The 18,865-nt window shown below is 39.9% G+C and overlaps 1 protein-coding gene across 2 annotated transcripts in view; it reads left to right on the forward strand.

Moving 5' to 3' along the window:
* The window catches only part of LOC111154274 (CD226 molecule), a 64,438-nt gene extending 51,085 nt beyond the window's left edge, over positions 1-13,353 (forward strand). The window contains exons 4-6 of one of the 2 annotated variants that reach the window (XM_022513784.1): positions 7,035-7,137; positions 11,283-11,334; positions 13,096-13,353. In XM_022513784.1, coding sequence (XP_022369492.1) covers positions 7,035-7,137; positions 11,283-11,334; positions 13,096-13,209 — 269 coding nt within the window. In that variant the 3' untranslated portion in view covers positions 13,210-13,353. The remainder of the gene's footprint in view (positions 1-7,034; positions 7,138-11,282; positions 11,335-13,095) is intronic. The other variant, XM_022513783.1, reaches the window with a different exon arrangement.
* The last annotated feature ends 5,512 nt before the right edge of the window (positions 13,354-18,865 follow it).

Genomic DNA, 18,865 nt, shown 5'->3' on the forward strand with positions numbered 1-18,865 from the left:
TTAGGAGGTCTCTTTCCTGATGATTGCATTCCCAAGGGATGGCCTGGATTTACTACAGCAGAAGAACGCAAAGCAAGATCAGCAGAGGTAAAAGGCACATGCGGCAAAGTCAGAAGGACTGACTGAGTTCCCAGAAAGAAAGCAGGTGTTCAGCATAAGCCACATGGTTTGTATAAACAACTTAGACACAGTAAACCATCCTAACAGTTAGAGAGTGGCAGAAACACTCCAAAAATCCAGGTCCCTGCACACCAGCCAACAGCCAACCTTGCATGCAGGCTTTTCGAAGGACAGCTCTCTCTGGGCCGCCCCCATAACTTTTTTCTGCACACTCAATTCACTAAGAAAGTGAGCAAGCATTGTGTGGTTCTTGACATTCTGACTTAGGATGCATAAAACTGTCTCCTTTAAATAATATGTGTTCATGAAAGTTGAGGTTCATGAAAATACAAGAAATGTAACATGAGACAAGAAATACTTGGGTGAAAAGATGACAAATCTAAAGGTGACTCCATCTAAAGATGATAGAGTCAGCCCTGGATGTTTTCTCAACAAGTGGACCAAACCAAAGGTGTTCACCATCCTTATAGCCCTTATGCTGACTTAGATGCCCTGGCCACGTGCCAATTACAGTCCATAAAGACACCAGAAAATGGAGCCAATGCAGCCACCCTATACTGAGTAGGTAAGCTATATGGTCTATCTTAGACTATGTGTATCTCAACTGATGTAACACTTTTAAGTGTTTAAGTCATTGGGAAATATTTTCCATCAATAGAGGCAATATCAGTATAACAAAAGTCATGCACTGACTCGGAAACTTGATTCTCTCAATTGGTTTTCTCCAGGGCAATGCTTTGGATTCTCTTGCATTTCTGTTTCTGTCCTTTTAGGCTTCTGTTTCTCGTGTTTATGGTTTAGATTTTCTTGTGTGCCTTAGGTTTCTCAGTTAAAATCCGATAATACTTTTATTTTGAGGGAGAGGAGTTAATCCTCACTCAGAAGAAAGATTAGAGGCTGATGTCATAATTCCTTAATTCTCTGAAAATAATTTATTCACTAGGCTCTTCTTGCTATAAAACAGTGCAAGATTTTCTGAAATACAAAGAGTATAAAATTGATTTGCACAAAGCAAGTTGACCTTTGAAAACTTGGAAGAAGATTACCGTATCAGTACCCACTTGTGGTGTATTTCAGGCATACAGGAAAGTGCAGCAGACTTTATATAATGGGGTACATTATATCCGGCGGTCCTACAAAGCGGCAAAGAGCTGATACACGTTTATCAGTGCTCCCCTGCCTGTCCCCAGGAGGCTGTGTCTAGCTGCTCCACATGACTAGTTCCACATGAAAAGAATACAAATGAGTTATTTTTTTAACCCTGATTTGAATGCATGCATACAAAGTAGAAGTATACTATTAATAATTGACAGATGACATGGTGCTTAAAATAAAAGGCAGCTCTGTATGTTTCATCTAAACCCCATAGCCATGCTTGGGGCCGATTTTATCCTCGTTTTGCCGTTGCCAAAAAAGTGTCTCATATGAGATCTTCCAGGGAAAAGAATTAAAAGGTAGGACTGGGCCCCAATGTTTCCCTCCTCATTCTCTGTCAGCAACTCCGTGTCTAATGTGGGACAAAGGTGGGATATATACATTACGTAGTGATCATAAATTAGGATCGACCTGATAATAGTGTGTCGGCTCTGTCTACCCCTTGGGAATCCACATGCCGTGTATATTCTGTCTACACAGAATGAAATCTAATGGTTCTGTTTCTCTTTTTAAGGAGGTAAGAAAGCAAGAAGAATTGTAACGGGTATCCCGCATGCGGGGCTGGCGAGAGGCTCAGGACCTGTGCGGTTTTCCCGCATGTCGTTTGGTCCCGATGTGCGGGTTCTGAGTCACTTAGCCTCCTCACTGCCTAACCCACCTCCCGCCGTAATAAAGGATAAACAAGGGATGTTAATGTCTGCTCTTGCCCGCCTGGTTCCCGCGGAAGGACCTGGCATCATTTCTATCGTGGGCCTTTCTAAAGGTTTATAACTCAGCCATAAATACTTGTCACCGGCAGGAATGTAGCCTGGAGGGTGGCCGTCTGGGAGTAAATTCTTCATTTATATATCTCACTGACATGCTTTAAATTGTTTTAACTATATTTATCTTTTTTGATGGGAGGGAAAATAATGGCTTTATGGTTCACGACACTTTTGTCCTCCTATGAATCAAGACAGCATTGGGATGAAAATGAAAAAAAAAGAAATCAGCAAAAAAGTGGCTGCTGAGAACACACAATAATTCTTTCTTTAAGAGAGGGGCTTGAGGGCTGACATTACTCAACCTAAGATCTATTAGCAGAATTTAGGCAAAAGTGAGTGTTAGGAACTATTGATGGGCTCCCGAAGCAGGCACACTCTTTGCTTTTCCTTTTTGTTTTTAACCACGTGGGGCCCAGTGAGCTGTGGCTACACCGGCCTGGTTCCTGAGACTGACGATTCCTGTGACGGCGGCGATGGGGCCGGAGAAGGGAGTACAAAGCAGGTTAGGCTGTCGGCCGGAGGTTCTAGATTGCAGTGTCTCTGGAGTGGGAGTGACTCTCCACCTAACACCCGTGCTTTTAGCCTTACTTCCTGTGGGAAAACGCTCATTCCGTGTGTGTTTTTAAATTGGCCGGGGCCTTCCAAAACCACGTAAGCTCCATCTATGGGGCACTGGGCTATACTAAAACATACCATCTCCGCCCCTGGTTCCTTTCACAGAACTCCTGAACTCTCTTCATTTCCTAAGTGACAGGGGTGCTAGAAGCATCTTTTGCTACAATATTTGGTCTTAGCCCCCAGTTCCTGGCAGAAGAGCTTTTAGAAGCCTTGGAATCTCCAGAGCGATGAGGGTCTTTTTGCAAGCTCAAGAGGCAGCTGGTGGCTGGAAGCACCTTGAGGGCTTCGGGATGGGGGCTGTGTGCCTGAGGAATCAGCCGTGGGATGGGAGGGCTGGTCTTTAAGCCCGTGGGGGCCGAGAAAGGAAAGAGGGGCTGGGGTTGAATTAGTCACCAGTGGTCAATGACTTAACTAGTTGTGCTTATGTAATGGATCCTCCAGAAACCCCCCAAATGACAGGGTCAGAGGGCTTCTGGGATGCGGAGCACACGAGGTGTTGGGAGCGTGGCCCATCCCTAGAGAGCATGGCAGATCCATCCCTACTCCCTGCCCTCATCAGCTTGCCTTATTGGCTGTTCCAGGGTTGGGTCTTTTCCAATAAGCCAGTGATAGTAAGTAAAGGGCTTGGCTGAGTCCTGCGAGCTGTTGTAGCAAATTATCGAACTTGAGGAGATCATGGGAACCTTTGATGTATTGCTGGTTGGTCCGTCAGGAACGGGGAGGCCTGGATTTGTGATCGGATCTGAAGTGGGAGGAGGGAAGCGATGTTGTGGGACTGAGCCCTTCCCTGTGGGGTCTGGGCCAGCTCGGGGGAAGTGAGTGTCCGCAGCATTGTGAGTAGAGAAGCAGTTTTGCTCTAGTCGGTGTTTTTCTTCAGGAACCCAATTCATTTTTACATGCCATTTCATCTGTAATGCTAGAGTATGGCTTGACATACTATGTGTTAAAAGATGTATGAATATAAGAAGATCGGACGTCAGCAGGTCAACATTACTAGAAGAAGTTAAAAGGAGGTAACATGTTTGACATTGAAGGATACATTTAGAAAATTTGGATTTTTAATTGAAGAGTGTGACACAGATAACCAGTACATTTCAGTGGTTTCTACTTAATTCTGTTTAATTGAAGTTTAATAAGGAATGCCATCTTAATTCTTAAGGATTCTGAATATACTTCTACAAAAGACATTATGTACGTCTTGTACTTTAAGTATCACCACTAAAATTTGTCACGTTATTTTGTTTTAAGCATGCAGACCCTTATGCTTTTATGCTATGTTTTTTTTTTTTCTAATTAACAAAAGAACAATAAATCCTTTAGAAAGTTTGGAAAATACCAAAAAGCCAAAAGAAAGAATTGCTTTTAGTACCACTCTCCAGAGATCATCACTTTAACATTTTGGCATTTGTCCCCTTGCAGACTCTTTTCCCATAAGTCCTATACTTGATGGAGATATTACAGCATGTGCAATTGCCAGTGCTGGTTCTGAAGTTTTACTTAACTTTGTAGTCTGTAGTCAGGAGTCTTCCATGTCGTTGGAATTCCCTACACACAACACCCAAGTGTCTATAGCCAAGGTTTTCAAGGAACGGGCCTCAGGTCAGCAACATAGATGGTGCCCGGGAGCTGCAAATGCAGACCCACTGGGACCTTCTGGATCAGAGGTTCAGAGGGGGTGCCCTGAAATCTGTGGCTTCGCAAGCCCGCAGGTGATGCGGATGCAAAGTGAGTTTGAGAATGACAGCTGGGCCGTCTTGCTCTTCTACTGGAGGGAGATGAGGATTTTCTTTTTGTTGTTCTAAGTGTTTTACAGAACCCTATGTTCACATTTCTGAGCACTTCTTTAGGATAAAGTAGTTCATCGAATGTGTAAGCACCTGGGGAAAGAGTTGTCACACAGAGACCGAATTCTTTCCAGATGCAGCTGGGGTAGTTTCTACTCCTCCAGAGAGAGCTCGAGATGCTCTGTCGGACCCCACCTGCCTCTTACACAAACTCGTTCTTCATGTGCTTTTCCATAGTAAGTTATTTGTATCTTTCATATTGTCCTCCTGTAGCCTTCTCTTTTTTAGAGAGAGAGAGAGAGAGAGTATCTGTGCTAGTGGCAGGGGGCAGAGGGAGTGGGAGAAAGAGAATCCCAAGTAGGCTCCACACTGGGGGCAGGAGAGAGGGGTGGATCTCAGAACCCTGAGATCATGACCTGAGCTGAAATCCAGAGTCAGGCCCCACCCAGATGCCCCAACTACTTTTTCTTAATAGAAAGGATGTGTTAAATATACTATTTTTTTTTTTGTCTTGACATGTTGCTTGTGATCATTATAACTATAGATGTTTTTCAACTCACCTGGTCAACCCTATGTATGTATTTTTATGCCATTTCTCATTCCAGAGATTAAACAATATTTACTTATATTTTCTTCTAAAGTTTGCATGAAGAATCTAAAACTTTAGTCTACCCAGATTTTTTTTTTTACTGTAGCAAAGGTCTAAATAACATTTTTAAAAGTGGTTAAACAATTTTCCCAGAATACTGTCGATGAATATTTTAATCATACCTTTCATTTCCTCACCATGATTGCCTGTTTGATTTAACCTTAGCATCTGTGATATTCAAATTATTTCAGTACAGCAAGCGTGGTCCTTTTATAGTCCTGTGTTACAATGCAAAATAATTTCAGGTATTTTGTTCAGTTCTTTTTTATAATGTACTAAGAACTTAAAAACCTTAATTTCTTATTTGGCAGGGAGAAAATTTCATTGTTCCGTTTGTAGGAGTGGTTTAATGTATTTTTGTTCTGAATAAATTTAGCTTTCCCTTTCTCCATCATATTTGGACAAAAGCCGTTCTTAGACTGTATGTACAAAGTCTCTAAAGTTCATGCATTTTTCTACTTTTCTTCACCTAATAGGTTCAATGAGTTTAAAAAATGAAAATAAGGTTTATTACTTGACTTAGTTTCACTTTGTACAAAAAGATGAGTGGATGTAGACTTGGAGTTCTTATCATGAAAAAAAATTGCAGCTAAATAATAGGTCAAGAAGGAAGAAATAATCTGAGGGAAAGATCAGGGAGAACCCAATGAAAAGCATGATTTTCAGGTTGCCATAGGATTGCAGGCCACATGGGAATTACAGAACAAGCATTGGGCTTTACTCTCAAGGTTAGAGGGAAGTCGTGCTGCTCATATGCCACAGCCTGGCCCCTCTCGCTTCAGAGGGGATGTTGCTCTAGTAGTTCATCACTTATTTGAATATTACCTCATGGGAGTCTCAACCACAATTCTGTGATGTCATTAGAACTTTTGTCATTGTCATAGCTTGACAGATGAAGAAGGGCATCGGAGATGGGGAAGGAACTGACTGGAGGTCACATAGCTAAGGAGTGACAGGATCCGGGAGAAAATGGCCGATTTCCGGACTGTTGTTCTTTCTGCTTAAGCACTCCGTCGGAGTAACCTATTTTTTCTGATTACATTTTATCATTAACTCGGATTGAGTAGGAAATATTTCTTAAATTCTACTTTTAACATTATACCATTGTGTGAATGTGCTTCATAGATCAGACTTAAAAAGTAACCTTCATTTGTGTACTCTTGATAGTTATTTTTTTTTCTACAAAAGATTTTATGTATGTGATTGGGAGCTCCTTAAGGTGAAGGGATATCACATACACACAAGGGATATCAAACATACACTCTTTCTATTCTTGTTGTTTTTTGGATTTTTAACTGAAGTCTAGTTAACCTACAAGATTAAATGAGTTTCGGGTGTCCAGTGCAGTGACTCAACAATTACATCCATTATGGAAGGTCACCACGAGAAGTCTCGTTACCATCTGTCACCACAGAAGGCTATTACAATACTGTTGACTGTATTCCCTATGCTGTACTTTTCATCCTTGTGACTCATTTCCTTTATAACTGGAAGTTTGTACCTCGTAATCCCCTTCACCTACATATTTATTTTTTTAGAGGTGGGGAGAGGGGGAGGGGAAGAGGGAGAGAGAGAATCTTAATCAGGCTTCACGATCAGAGTGGAGTGTGACGTGGGGCTCGATCTCATGGCCCTGAGCCGAAATCACCAGCTGGATGTTTAACCGACTGAGCCACCAAGGCGCCCCTCCCTTCATCTGCTTACTCTTGTTCTTCTTAAGGGGTTAAATTTAGCTGAATTAAGGAACTCATAAAAATCTGTGAGAGATCACAAATATTTAGAAGAATCTAAAGTAAAAATTGTCTTTTTCCCTTCATCTCGTCGTGTTTTTTCATTGGATTGTTTCGAATAGTTACTTTGATTAATGTTCCTTTTCCTCATTTTCCACCATTTTTTCTGGCTTTACATGAATTCCTAATTCCTACTATATTTCTTTCTTCCTAGGTAAAACTGATAACCAATACACTCTCTTTGTGGCCGGAGGGGCAGTTTTATTGTTGCTGTTTGTTGTTCTAATTACCACGGTCACTGTCATTTCTTATAAGAGGTGAGTATTGCAGCTCATACTGAATCTCGGTTCCTCTGAGTCATCCTGATGTGAGGGGCTCTCTGTTAATAGAGTAGTTGGCCAAGCTGCCTCCGCACTCATATGCAGAGTTTTGGGTGTTTTTCTTACACAATGAAGGAAGCAGTTGTGGTAATACCAGAGGAGAAAGCTAGAGGAGTTCATTTAAGAAGTAGTAGGAGCTGCTCCTGTGTTAGCAAAGCTTTCATATTCTGGGCAGCCAGCTGCTGGGACCTCTGCTGTGTCTGCCCTGCCCTCTATCTTCCTCCTCCTGCAAGGAGAAGAGGGTATTGGGTGAGAGGTGGTGTGTGTGTGTGTGTGTGTGTGTGTGTGCACGCGTGTGTGTGATGAGAGGGGAGTGGGAGGGAGATATACTGAGAGGGGGAAGACCAAGGCTGAGCAGTAATAATGCTCCCCACGCATTCATTCATCACATATCTATTGTGACAGTAGCAAACAAGGCGTGATGGGACACACATTCTAGTAAACAAACAACATACTTTATATGGCTGTTCAGTGTCTGCGACACGCAACGTAGCTGCTATTCCTAAAAAAATGATTGAGGAAGAGAGGTGTGTTGGAAGGGGCTACATTAGAGAGAGTAGGTGACCACTGACCTCTACTACAGTTTCCTACCTTTTACTGTCTGTGGCATTCTTGGGAACTTGCTGGAATATTCCGGGTTGACTCTGCCCTTTCTTGCTGTCTCATGTTCACCAACTCACATGTCTAGGTGTTTGTGGTAATATTAGCTGTAATCATACTGCATTAAAATTACTCTTTATTCTTGTGTTCTAATGAAAGTGCTATTTTGTTAGCAGAGGGAAGGAATACATCCGCCTCTTCTCTTCCATCCCAGCAGTATTACCAAACACAAACTCTCACACACACACACATGCACCACACTCACATTGCACATACATGCATATTAATAGGATATCAGGTAGGTTTTTCTATCTCGTCTCCATATCCCGGCCTCACTTCTTTGGAGCTGGTATTACAGCTCACTGGAGGTTAGTTACTGCCCCCGCTGTCTCCTTTCTTTCTTTCGAACACATCTGACTTTTCCTGGTTGCTCTTCTGAAAGCTAGACTGATGGTGTCCTTCCTGTTTAACACCTTCTCTTGTCTTCCTGTTGCCACGAGAATAATGTTAAAACTCATGAACCCGTATCAAAGGCGCCCACTGTCTTGACTTCCACCTAATTAGTGGGGCCCCAACCTAATGCTCATTTATATTTGCTACATTACTGACAAATTTTGTTAAAACTGCAAGTCTTACTCTATGAACATACCCGACTCCCTTCCCATTTGAGTAGCTAACAAAACGCTGTTTCCCCCATGTTTGGCCTCACTCCTGTGGCTCATTCAAGGCGTGGGACCCATGTCCCCTTTGGGAGGTCTGTCCTGGTTCTCCCTCCCTGCAAAGAGACATGATGTCATCATCTGGAAGCCACTGTACTTCTCTGTTGCTACTTGTGGCCTGCTTTATAGCGTCATCCTTTCTGTGCTCTCCTCCCTTCTGTTCAAAATGACAGGGACGTGTCTGATTCATTTATTAGTGCTTGATAGCATTTAGCACTAATCTTTCCAAATAATGAATGGTCAATCAGCATTTGTCTAATTAAATTGAAACACAGAACTGTCGTTTTCCCTTTCTCTCCATCACGGGCTGCCGTCAAGTCTTTCCCTGGTCGGAAATTGAGCAAATTAGCAAACTGAGGGAAGGAATCCAGGATGTTAGTGACACTAAGGAATTTTCTACTGCTTCACCCTAGTTGATGAAAAATGCACTGAGGGCAGCTGTGACAGCAGGAGCACGCGGGAACACGGGTGACATGGTAGGGGAGAGTGAGTGACAGCACAGATCTCCGGAGGGTCACAGATGTTGGACATGATGGATTTAGCTTCATGAAAATGCATCACTTTTACATGAATAGCTAAATTGAACTGTAGACTATATTGTCCCACTTGGTTAAACGCGATAAAAAGATTAGTGGACTTGAATGCATAATCACGGCAGAACATCGCAAAGGAAGAAGTGTTTGTTCTTTCTTACCTTGTTGCCCGTATCAGTTTGTGGTGCTTACTTGGAATGGAAATGTTATGAAAAATGACCCAAAGGCTTAAACAGTGGTCTTTAGAACTCGGTCTTTGTGACCATTTAAAATAATCCTGCCGCTTCAGATGTGCTGACCTGGGGAGAAGCCAAAGGAAACCACAGTGTGCCTGAAAGAAACCGAGTCCTTCCTTCACACCTAGTACCCCGGAGCCTGTGTGTCCAGGGGCATTTCCCGCACCTTCTCTGCTCTCAGTTTGTGTTGCTTCCAGTTGGAGATCAGAATGGTCATGTTGTTAAGGGTGATTAAGTGGTTGGTGGACGTGCATAGCATTGGTTAGGTGTGGCAGGAGCCAAAAGATAGTCTACACATTGACGCGTGTGTCTATAAGAAGAAATGTAATGTTTAGTGTGCAAAACGTTAGACCCTTCTTTTTCCCTTTGTTGTCAACTTTGATGTTCACAACAAATGGGTTCTTTTACTTTGCCTGGGACTCTCCCAGCTTCAGCACTGAAAATCCCTCATTCCAGGGAAACTCCTTAAAATCAAGCAAACCAGAATGGCCAGTCAACCTAGAACACACCACAGTGTTCACCATCTTTATTTTACAGAGGAGAAGACTGAATTTTATAGGTGCAAATATCTGGTAAATTGCCAAGCACAAGTTAAACACAGAGGATCTGACTCTAAGTTTCTTGTTCTCTTTTCTTCATTATATTGAATATTCTAGGCTTATGCAAACAATATGCTTATTTGGACCTCTTTGGGAAAGTTAATCTATATTATGATACAACAAGCCTTGTGAACAATGATCTAACAAAAGATTCCAAGGTTGTAGATTTGTTTCTTCATTTGTAAAAAGAGGACAGTAATAGCATCTACATCACAGATTTCTTTTGAGGAGTAAATAATTTATGTGGAAGACCTGGAAATATCACCTTCACATAACAAACTTACACATCAAAAATTTAAATAAATTCATTGCATAAAAGATTCTTCAAAAGTAAACAGATACACACAGAGTAAGATCAATCTGTGATGATGTCGACACAGTAGGAGGATTTCCCAGCAACGAGGAGAGAACAGCATCCATCATCTGAATAACCTTTCCTTGGAGAGCAACAAGCGTGGCTGGTTCTTAAACTTTCCGTGAAGGAATTACAACTTCATCTTTTTGCATAAAGGGAAAAAACCCTACGTTTTTGCATCTAACCCATCTCCTCTGTGGTCTGATAAAAGTCTTTTTTGTAGGGGGGTGAAAAAAAGATAGTCGTCATCTCCTGTAATATATCTTCCTGCACTTGGGGTAGAGTCCTTTTGTCTAGTGCATGTTCAGTTATCGTGGCCTCTTTTCTTCTTCTCTTGAATTTTCAAAGATTCCTCCTGACATTAGGTTTTATAGTTTTCACTGGAATGGTGGAGAGTTTACAGAGTAGCATGGCTCCAGATGGCCCAAGGAACTGTGGCATCATGGCTCCAGAAGTAGTGAGCCTGATAGTCATGAAGGAAGACTGTAGATTCAAATCCTGATACTACCACTAACCAACCACATGACGTAGGGCAAGTTACTTTTCCTCTCTTGCCTTTGGTTCCCAATCTGAGTTAAAGACAGAGTTTTTGATGAAAGCTACATAAAATAATCCGTTGAGGAGGTCTAGTAAAACACCTGAAAGTTTCTCTAAAGCTTAACTCTATTATCACGGTCATTCAAGAAGTTACACAGTTGGCATTGAAAAGGAAGTTTTTAATTGTGGGCAATCTCTAAGCTCAAGGTTATTTGGAAAAGGCAGTAAGCCATTTATGCAATAACCTACTATGAACCATTCTTTAGTAAGCTGTTGAGATTAATTACTAATATACACTGGCTGGATATCCATTTAGATGCCTTTACCATCTGTGGAAAGTGAAGAATTAGGTTAAGGGAATTTTGAGTAAGTGTGTGTGAAGCAACTTCAACATCTTTAGTGAGGGCATGTAGGCTGGGGTACAAGTAAGGTGTGTGACTATATGCAGTAATCCTAGTGCTGGGGTGTAGATCTTAATGCCTCTACTGAATATGTCTTCTCAGGAGAAGGAGTCAGAAGAAACTATTTAAAGACTCCTGTGATGCACAGAATAAGGTAAGTTTTCTCAGAGCTGTCTTTTCCCCCCTTTTGTGCATTGTAATATCCTGTAAAGTCAGTCCATCTTGGAGTCGACAATTTTGTTCTCCTCACAATTCCCTGGCCATGTAGTAGATCGGCTATTTGAGGAAACACCTGTTCTCTGACTTATTCTCTTATTATTGACGCCCTTTGAAATAGTTTGTCTTACTTTCATGCTCATTGTCTCCACTATTGGCCAGATTCTCTCTTTAACATATATGATTCTGTTTACAAAATTTTTTTAGAAGATTTATTTATTTTAGAGAGAGAAGGAAAGAGAGAGAGAGAGAGAGTGGGAGAAGGGTATAGGAGAGAGAGAGGGAGAGAGGGAGAGAATCTTCAGGTAGACTCCTTACTGAGCATGGAGCCCAACGCAGGGCTCTATCTCATGACCCTTAGATCACGACCTGAGCTGAAACCAAGAGTCAGACGCTCAACTGACTGAGCCACCCAGGCACCCCTGTTTACACAATCTTACAGCAAAACATTTCCCCAAGTGTTATCTAAAATTACATAAATTTCTCTTCAGTTTACTTATTTGCAATTGAATTCTATTATGACCAAAACATCAAGTAATAAAACTTTTCTGACAATCTAATATGTGTGCTTCAGATTTCTGTTACCTATTTATTTCTCAGTTTAAATTTTTCTTCTATTAGTTACTCTGTACACAACAAAATTTTTTTTCTGAATAATTCATGTCTGGCTTTTTGACAGTAACTGGAAAGACTAAAGAAGTCTTCGCCTTGTCTCATCTACCACTCCAGCAAGTGATGCAACAGTGCTGTCCTACGCAGTGTTGGGGTCCCTTCTTTGTCCTTCACCATTGTCCACTAGAGCCAATATAAAGCCACATTTATTGCTGTGAATGTCAGGGGAGGGAAGGAGCTTTGCAACTTCCTACATTAAGTATTCAACTTGTTCAGACTTTGGTAGAGTAACGATATTTTGAACGATGATTAGAAAGAAAGTAAGTTGGACTGTGAAAGAGAAAGAAACTGACCTACTTGATTGTTTTGGGGTTTTCAGCAGGCTCTGGAATTACCGATGGAACTGCACCTTACCTTTTGCTTTTTCTTTGTAAGCACCAAAACCACTCTCAATTTCCAAAGTACTCACCAAAAGACCCCCTCTCTCTTCCTCTTGTTTTCCTCTCAGTTTCTCTCTGTCTCACCCATGGTTATATATTTTCTGCCACATACATGTGTAGGTGGTCACAGTGACTTGATTAGTGTAGAGAATGTTAATGAGTATATGACATCATCTTGAAAGTAATGCCAGTATGTTTTGTTAATTTCTTTTATTGCATTTAGTTGCTTGTTGTCAAGACATGACACTGTACTTTGAAAGTATTATTTATTAAGGCATTCATTCAAAAGAATTTACTGAGTACCCACTATGGCAAATACTATACTAGACTCCCATATAAAAATGAGACTGATAGTTCTTATCAAAACAGCCCGGGATATTGGGAAAGAGTTCCAAGACTAAGTGTTTCATAGTCTAATACAGCCAAGTGACAATCTGGAATAGCCTCCTGCTGCGCCTTACTCTGAGCCCAGCAAGTCAAAAATGTGATTTTTCATAGAAGTTCAGTACAATGAAAGGCATGTTTTATGAGATTAATTATAATAGAAATTTGACTTACACTGTGGTCCGTTTGAGGAGAGATTGGTTTTGAGTATCTTTATTGGCTGCTGAAATGCAGTGAATCGTTGACATTCTGTCTCTTTCTAGGCAGCCAACAACTACAGAAATCCCGACTCTACCAACCAGTCATCGGATGGCGCAAGAGAGGATATTTATGTCAACTACCCAGCCTTCTCTCAGAGGCCAAAGACCAGAGTCTGAGCATTTTCCTTGAGCTGAGCAGATTTATGATGACTATTTTGTATTATTTTTTTCCCACTACTCGGTGCCTACCCTGGATACTAGTTGGCTACATTTATTTAATTTGGTAGGAAAAATACCTTATAACCTGAAGAACATTCTTAACAGAAATGTTTCAGAAACCCCGATTCTCATTAGTATATACGTAAGGGGAAACTCCCTGAGTCACGTAATGGAACAATCCAGGGGGGATCCAGCTTCAGACAAGAGTTATTTCCGAAGGTTTAAATGTCACATATTGGATTAAGTATGGGCATAAACCTGTTTCTGGGTCTCCTTTTGTGGTGTTGGATCCACTGTATTGGTGTTAGCCTAACTCTTATTCACGTGTTTCCTTGTGTTTCCAGCCACTCTTGGCGATTCGCAATCCTTGTTTCTGCCTGGTAGAGAGTTTACTTCTCTGATAAAGTAAATGGAATCGGTTATTTGACCATCATTGAACAGCCATCATGACTGGAAAGGATGAAATGGCTTAAGTAAATTAAGGGTTCACCTCTAGAACAAGGACTGAGGCCAAAGCACATTACCAGGGAATTCAGAGTATCATTAGAGGAGGGAGATGGGGAGATGTTGGCTGGTGACCGACAAATGTGGACTGCAAGCCATTTCCAAACATAATGTTGACCAACTGAGAAGAGAACATGTGGATGGATCTGGGTTAGCGCTCTCTCCCCCCACTTTAAAATCTGCTCTATCAGCATAGTCCAGAAGAGTAGTTGGCAGCAGAAATAAATGAATGGTCAAGAGGAAGACAAATAGAACACGGAAATCTCTTCCTTTTCTATTATCAAATGAAGGAATCCCTGATTCTGCCTGGAATTCTTTCCACTCTCTCTGGCTTAGCTTTATGAGCAAGTGTAGTACATGGTCCAATAATAACTTCATGTTTTTGATATTGAATTTTTCCACTTTTGAGAACTATTTTAAATATGTGAAGTCTCTCAAAAGAGTCAGGCATCTAGGCATTATCAGTTGTTTTTCTTTTTTAATAATTATGGGAAATCTGAATATAAGAAAAAGAATGTTAGTTGCAAGTGTGGTTTGGGTTATGGTAGAAACATGACGGGGAGGAACTTTGGAGGCCTATAAGGAAGGAGGAACAGGGAACAAAGAATGGGAAGATACAGAGAGAACTTTGTCTTCCTTTACAGTTTGGCCAAAGACAACCGTAGTGATGTCAATACACAGTAGTTAGTGGCTGTCCTGCCATTGTCCACATTCTAGATGGGGTCACACAATGAAAAGTAGTTCTGAAGCTAAATAAGGATCATGATCACCTTGAAACCACAGTGGTCATTACCAAAGAGAGTGATCATTCATGTCTCAAATATTTATTACTCATCTCTAAAACATTCACCACAAAAATTGCATGTAAGATTCAAGGTTGTAGGTTTTTATGATAATTTTAAGTGAACCAAAACCAAATTTTCATGGTATCTAGGCAGATTTGAAGCTGCAATTTACAGTCTTAAGTGAGTCAATGGATATTTTATGATGATAGCTTTAACTACTGTGTGCACCCAATAGAGCAATGATTCTGTGAATCGCAGAAATTGTGGGTGCCCCTGCCGGCTTCAAAAGAGAAAAAGCAAAAATGTCCACTCTCATGAGGTATTTCCAAATTCTCAGTGACTAATATGGGTGAGGAGGAAAGCATTTCTACCAATGCAATATGGGGAAATGAAAATCCCACTTGAACAGAGAAGATGATGGGGTGTGGGGGGGTGCCGGGTACAAAGTACAACCAGATGCCACTGTCCTGGAAGTTTCCCTCATGGAGGATTCTACAGCAGAGCCTGCAGACCATTTAAAACCGGTCTCTTTTCCCATGCATGTTTTGCTTTTTCTTTAATCTGTCACTCAGAATATTTATGAGAACTATATCCTCTGTCCCTCTTCTTCATGTATTCCTCCTCTGCAGAGCTCAGGATTTTTCAGGCATTTAATACTCTTCTTAGTCCTGTTGGAATTTCTCTGCACCCCCCACTGACCCCACCACTGGTCCTGTTACACTCTCAGCTGTTCATGCTGATGAAATTCTACTCACTAAGGCTCTTTCCCTGGACATCTTTACTTACTAATGAAGCACTTTCATTATTGTCTGTTCAACATTATTCCTAATTAGCTAGAGTTTTATAACTCTCATATATATATACACCTACTATAGAAATAATACATGGTATGTATAGTATATTGTGTGTGTATATGTGTTACACACACACACACTTATGTGTGTGTGTGTATTTTCCCCTAATCTGTTGTACTAAGGAAACCAATCAAAATTGTTCCACAGAATAAAAGGTCAGAATTGAATTAAATTATGTTTTAAATCTTTTTTGAAAGGTGCTACTTAGGGAGCAAGATGTTTCCTTGCATTCTCTTTTACATATATAATTTATGATGATATATAATATATTACATAAAAATCTATGTTTCCTTTGAATGCCATAAATGTACATTTGAATATTTACATGAAAGTAACCGATTAAAGGGAATTGCTGTGTGATGACAAGTTAGGTAAGTTTGTTAAATGTCATTACAGAGTGTGCAGTTTTGTTGGGGAAAGAACACATGCCATTAACCTACGATGACTAGGTATTGATTCTATTATCATCAGGGAGACCTTGAGAATTGAGACATTATTTAAAGGCCTTTATGCACACTGAGAAAATAGAATTGAAATTTCATTAGCTTGTAATTATGCTTATGGATGAGAGGCAGCAGATGAAGCTATATTCTTTAGTTAGTAAATATTACATTTGTAGGATTTTTAAGGAAGTCAATTTATTACTAAAATATTATATGTATACATTTAAAATACATTGGCTATCAATTTACAAGTCAAAGGAAGATAAAAATAATTTTAGTAGGTTTACTTTCATTGTAAATATTCAAGTTATGTTGATTTATATAGAACTATCTTAAGTCACATCTGCAGCTGTATTACAGTAATTCACCAAACCGGTAGAGTCCACATTGTAAGTAGAAATTGCTGTAATCAACGTGCTTCTCCTCGATTTATAATAATGTGCTATATTCTGTGCTGCTTGTATGACATTTCAGCAAGACTGGAGCTGTTGCAGAACTCAATGTTTATAAAGTTCAGATAGAGGCACTTAATTGTGAATACAATCTTTAGCTTCTTTCCACAATAGTGAAAAAACATCTTTGGGAAATATAAAGTGATGCCAACTTATAACACAGGTATCACCATTAGTTTGGCCACTATTAGAACATAGTGCCTAGAAAGTGTTGACTTTCATGTTCAGGCTTTTGCATAAATTAATATATGTTTCCACTGGTCATTTCACTGGAATTATTTTAAGTCAAGTCTCTGGGCTCTTACAGTTTTATCTGAAACATAAAATCAAGCATTTTAAAAAACTTTTCTATTGCTCATGACTCATATGTAGAGCTGTGGCTTCTAGAATTTGCTGCAATACTTTCTAAGGGAATTTTACAAATCTTCAAGGTTGGTTTACATAGTATTTCAGATTCAAAGCACTAACTGTGTTGGAAGGGGTGGTCATAAAAGACCTAATCTGGGGATCTGTGTGATGAATGTCTGCAGTAATTCCCATGTATTGCCTATTGTCCCTGTTTGAATGATGAGTAATATAATCACCCTGTGTAGAACATTTTTTTCCACTTTTATGTGTAATTTCAGATTCTCTGGTTTTGTAAGGCATTCAATGTCCTTGACATACTGAATTCTGTTGTTTGAATGAATAAAGTGCAGTGTTTCACCATCATTAGTTTTATTTGCCATCAAAGAATATTAGGAAAAAGTCCTCTAAGAGGAATAATATTAACATAAAGAGTTAAATGTAGAAAAAATTCAAACCACTGAGGCTTTATAACTTCAATATCAATGCAACGTTCAGTGCATTTTCGAAGTGCATGTAGTTCAAAATCAAAGTGCTGTATGAGGGGTTTTTGGGAAAAAAAATGTTGTTTCTCGCCCTTCACATTTTCCCTCCATTGAGACAACAGATTTCACTTCCTCCAATTACTTTGTTTTTTGCTACTTTTCTGAAGAGCAGGTTATATCACTAGATTTTTTTTTCAATTTTAGACATTATTTACTGATGTGGATGCTTTCTTCTCCATGAACTCACCACACCTTTCTCATGTGCCCACCCTTCCAAAAGATTTGTATTAAAATTGAGTTATTTCAGTATTTGGTGTTTATGTTTTTATGACTTTGCCAACACTCTTCTCAGCTGGAACAAATGGTAAATATTGTGCTTCTCTCCTACAGAACTTTGGTTTTCACCTAGAGCTAATAATTGTCTCTTTTTAGCTTACAATAGTTCTGTATTTACTGTAAGTTTATCTCAAAGTCTTCACCAGTGACCTAGATAATCTCCCCAGATTCTCTGTGATGCAGCAGATGTTTCCAACAATTTTAACTTCCTGAAAAAGTTACCCTAGACTTGGGTCATTAAGCAGTGGTGCTTAATAGCTTCTTGCAGAACTGTCATCCTCCATCTCCCGTCAGAAAAAATGAAGACAAAGGACCATAAAACCTGGAATCAATTCTCAAAAATGCCCTAGTACAAAAGGCTATGAGGTTCCAGATTGCAAATGTTACTCAGTGCCCTGAACAAAGAACAGTAAGAAGCCTATAATATTTGGGTTTCTGTTTGGAAGAGTCGGGGGTATTTCTTGTAATCTTTGGAAGCTCATGTTGACTGTTCTAGAAAAACTGTTAATTGATTTGAATGAGATGATAGGGGTGAATTATAACAGCATTTGGACACCAATGTTTGGGAAACGGGGAGGAAATGTGGCAACTCCAGCAGTCCATAAGCAGGATGGCACATTCTAGATAGACTAATATAAATTCAGGACCTTATGTAATACCTGAATCTATTACCAGTGTATCCAGATATATCCAAGGTTGCTTCTGAGTAAGTTAGTGAATAGACAAATACAAGTTATAATCCATATCAGTACTCTCAGGAGTACTGGAATAGTGGCCAACAGTTCATTTTTAATAGTGTTATTGAAAAAAAAAACAGTGTTATTGAGATTGGATTTGGATATGAAGATTCACCTGCCTCCCAAAGAACACATCCGTTGCATATTATTCTTGGACTTTAACTTCAGTCCAGTTTACTGATTTTTAAAACTGTAACTTATGTCTAGACAGGCGTGTCTTTACACAAAATATCAATTTCTTTGTAACATATAACCTCCAACATTCCAAGTAAGTTGAGTTGAACTTTGTCCATGTTTAGTGGAAAACTGCTAATTAAAATAATATAAATGTCATAAAATTATACTGAGTACCACTTGATGTGTAGAAACAAAAGTAAAGGAAGAAAGTAATGAGAAGGCAGTGCCAATCTTGCACATGTGGCCAAAGAAGCAAAGGTCCTTTCTGGATTGTGAGTTAAAATATTCCCTGAGTTTAAAATGTCAAGCAAAATTCTCCAAATCCTGCAAGAGCGATGCCAGACCATATTTGTAAGACAAAAATTTGAGAAGATCTGATAACTTTCTTCATTCTTCAAAATTTAAAAGAATCTCAACTTATTTTTAATTTTTCTGGAAATTCACTCTTAAGATGATCTCCTTAGTCAGTCACTTGTTCATTACAACCTTTATCCTA

This window comes from Enhydra lutris, unplaced genomic scaffold, assembly GCF_002288905.1.
Source record: "Enhydra lutris kenyoni isolate GAN:26980312 unplaced genomic scaffold, ASM228890v2 scaffoldscaffold36, whole genome shotgun sequence".
NCBI lineage: Eukaryota > Metazoa > Chordata > Mammalia > Carnivora > Mustelidae > Enhydra > Enhydra lutris.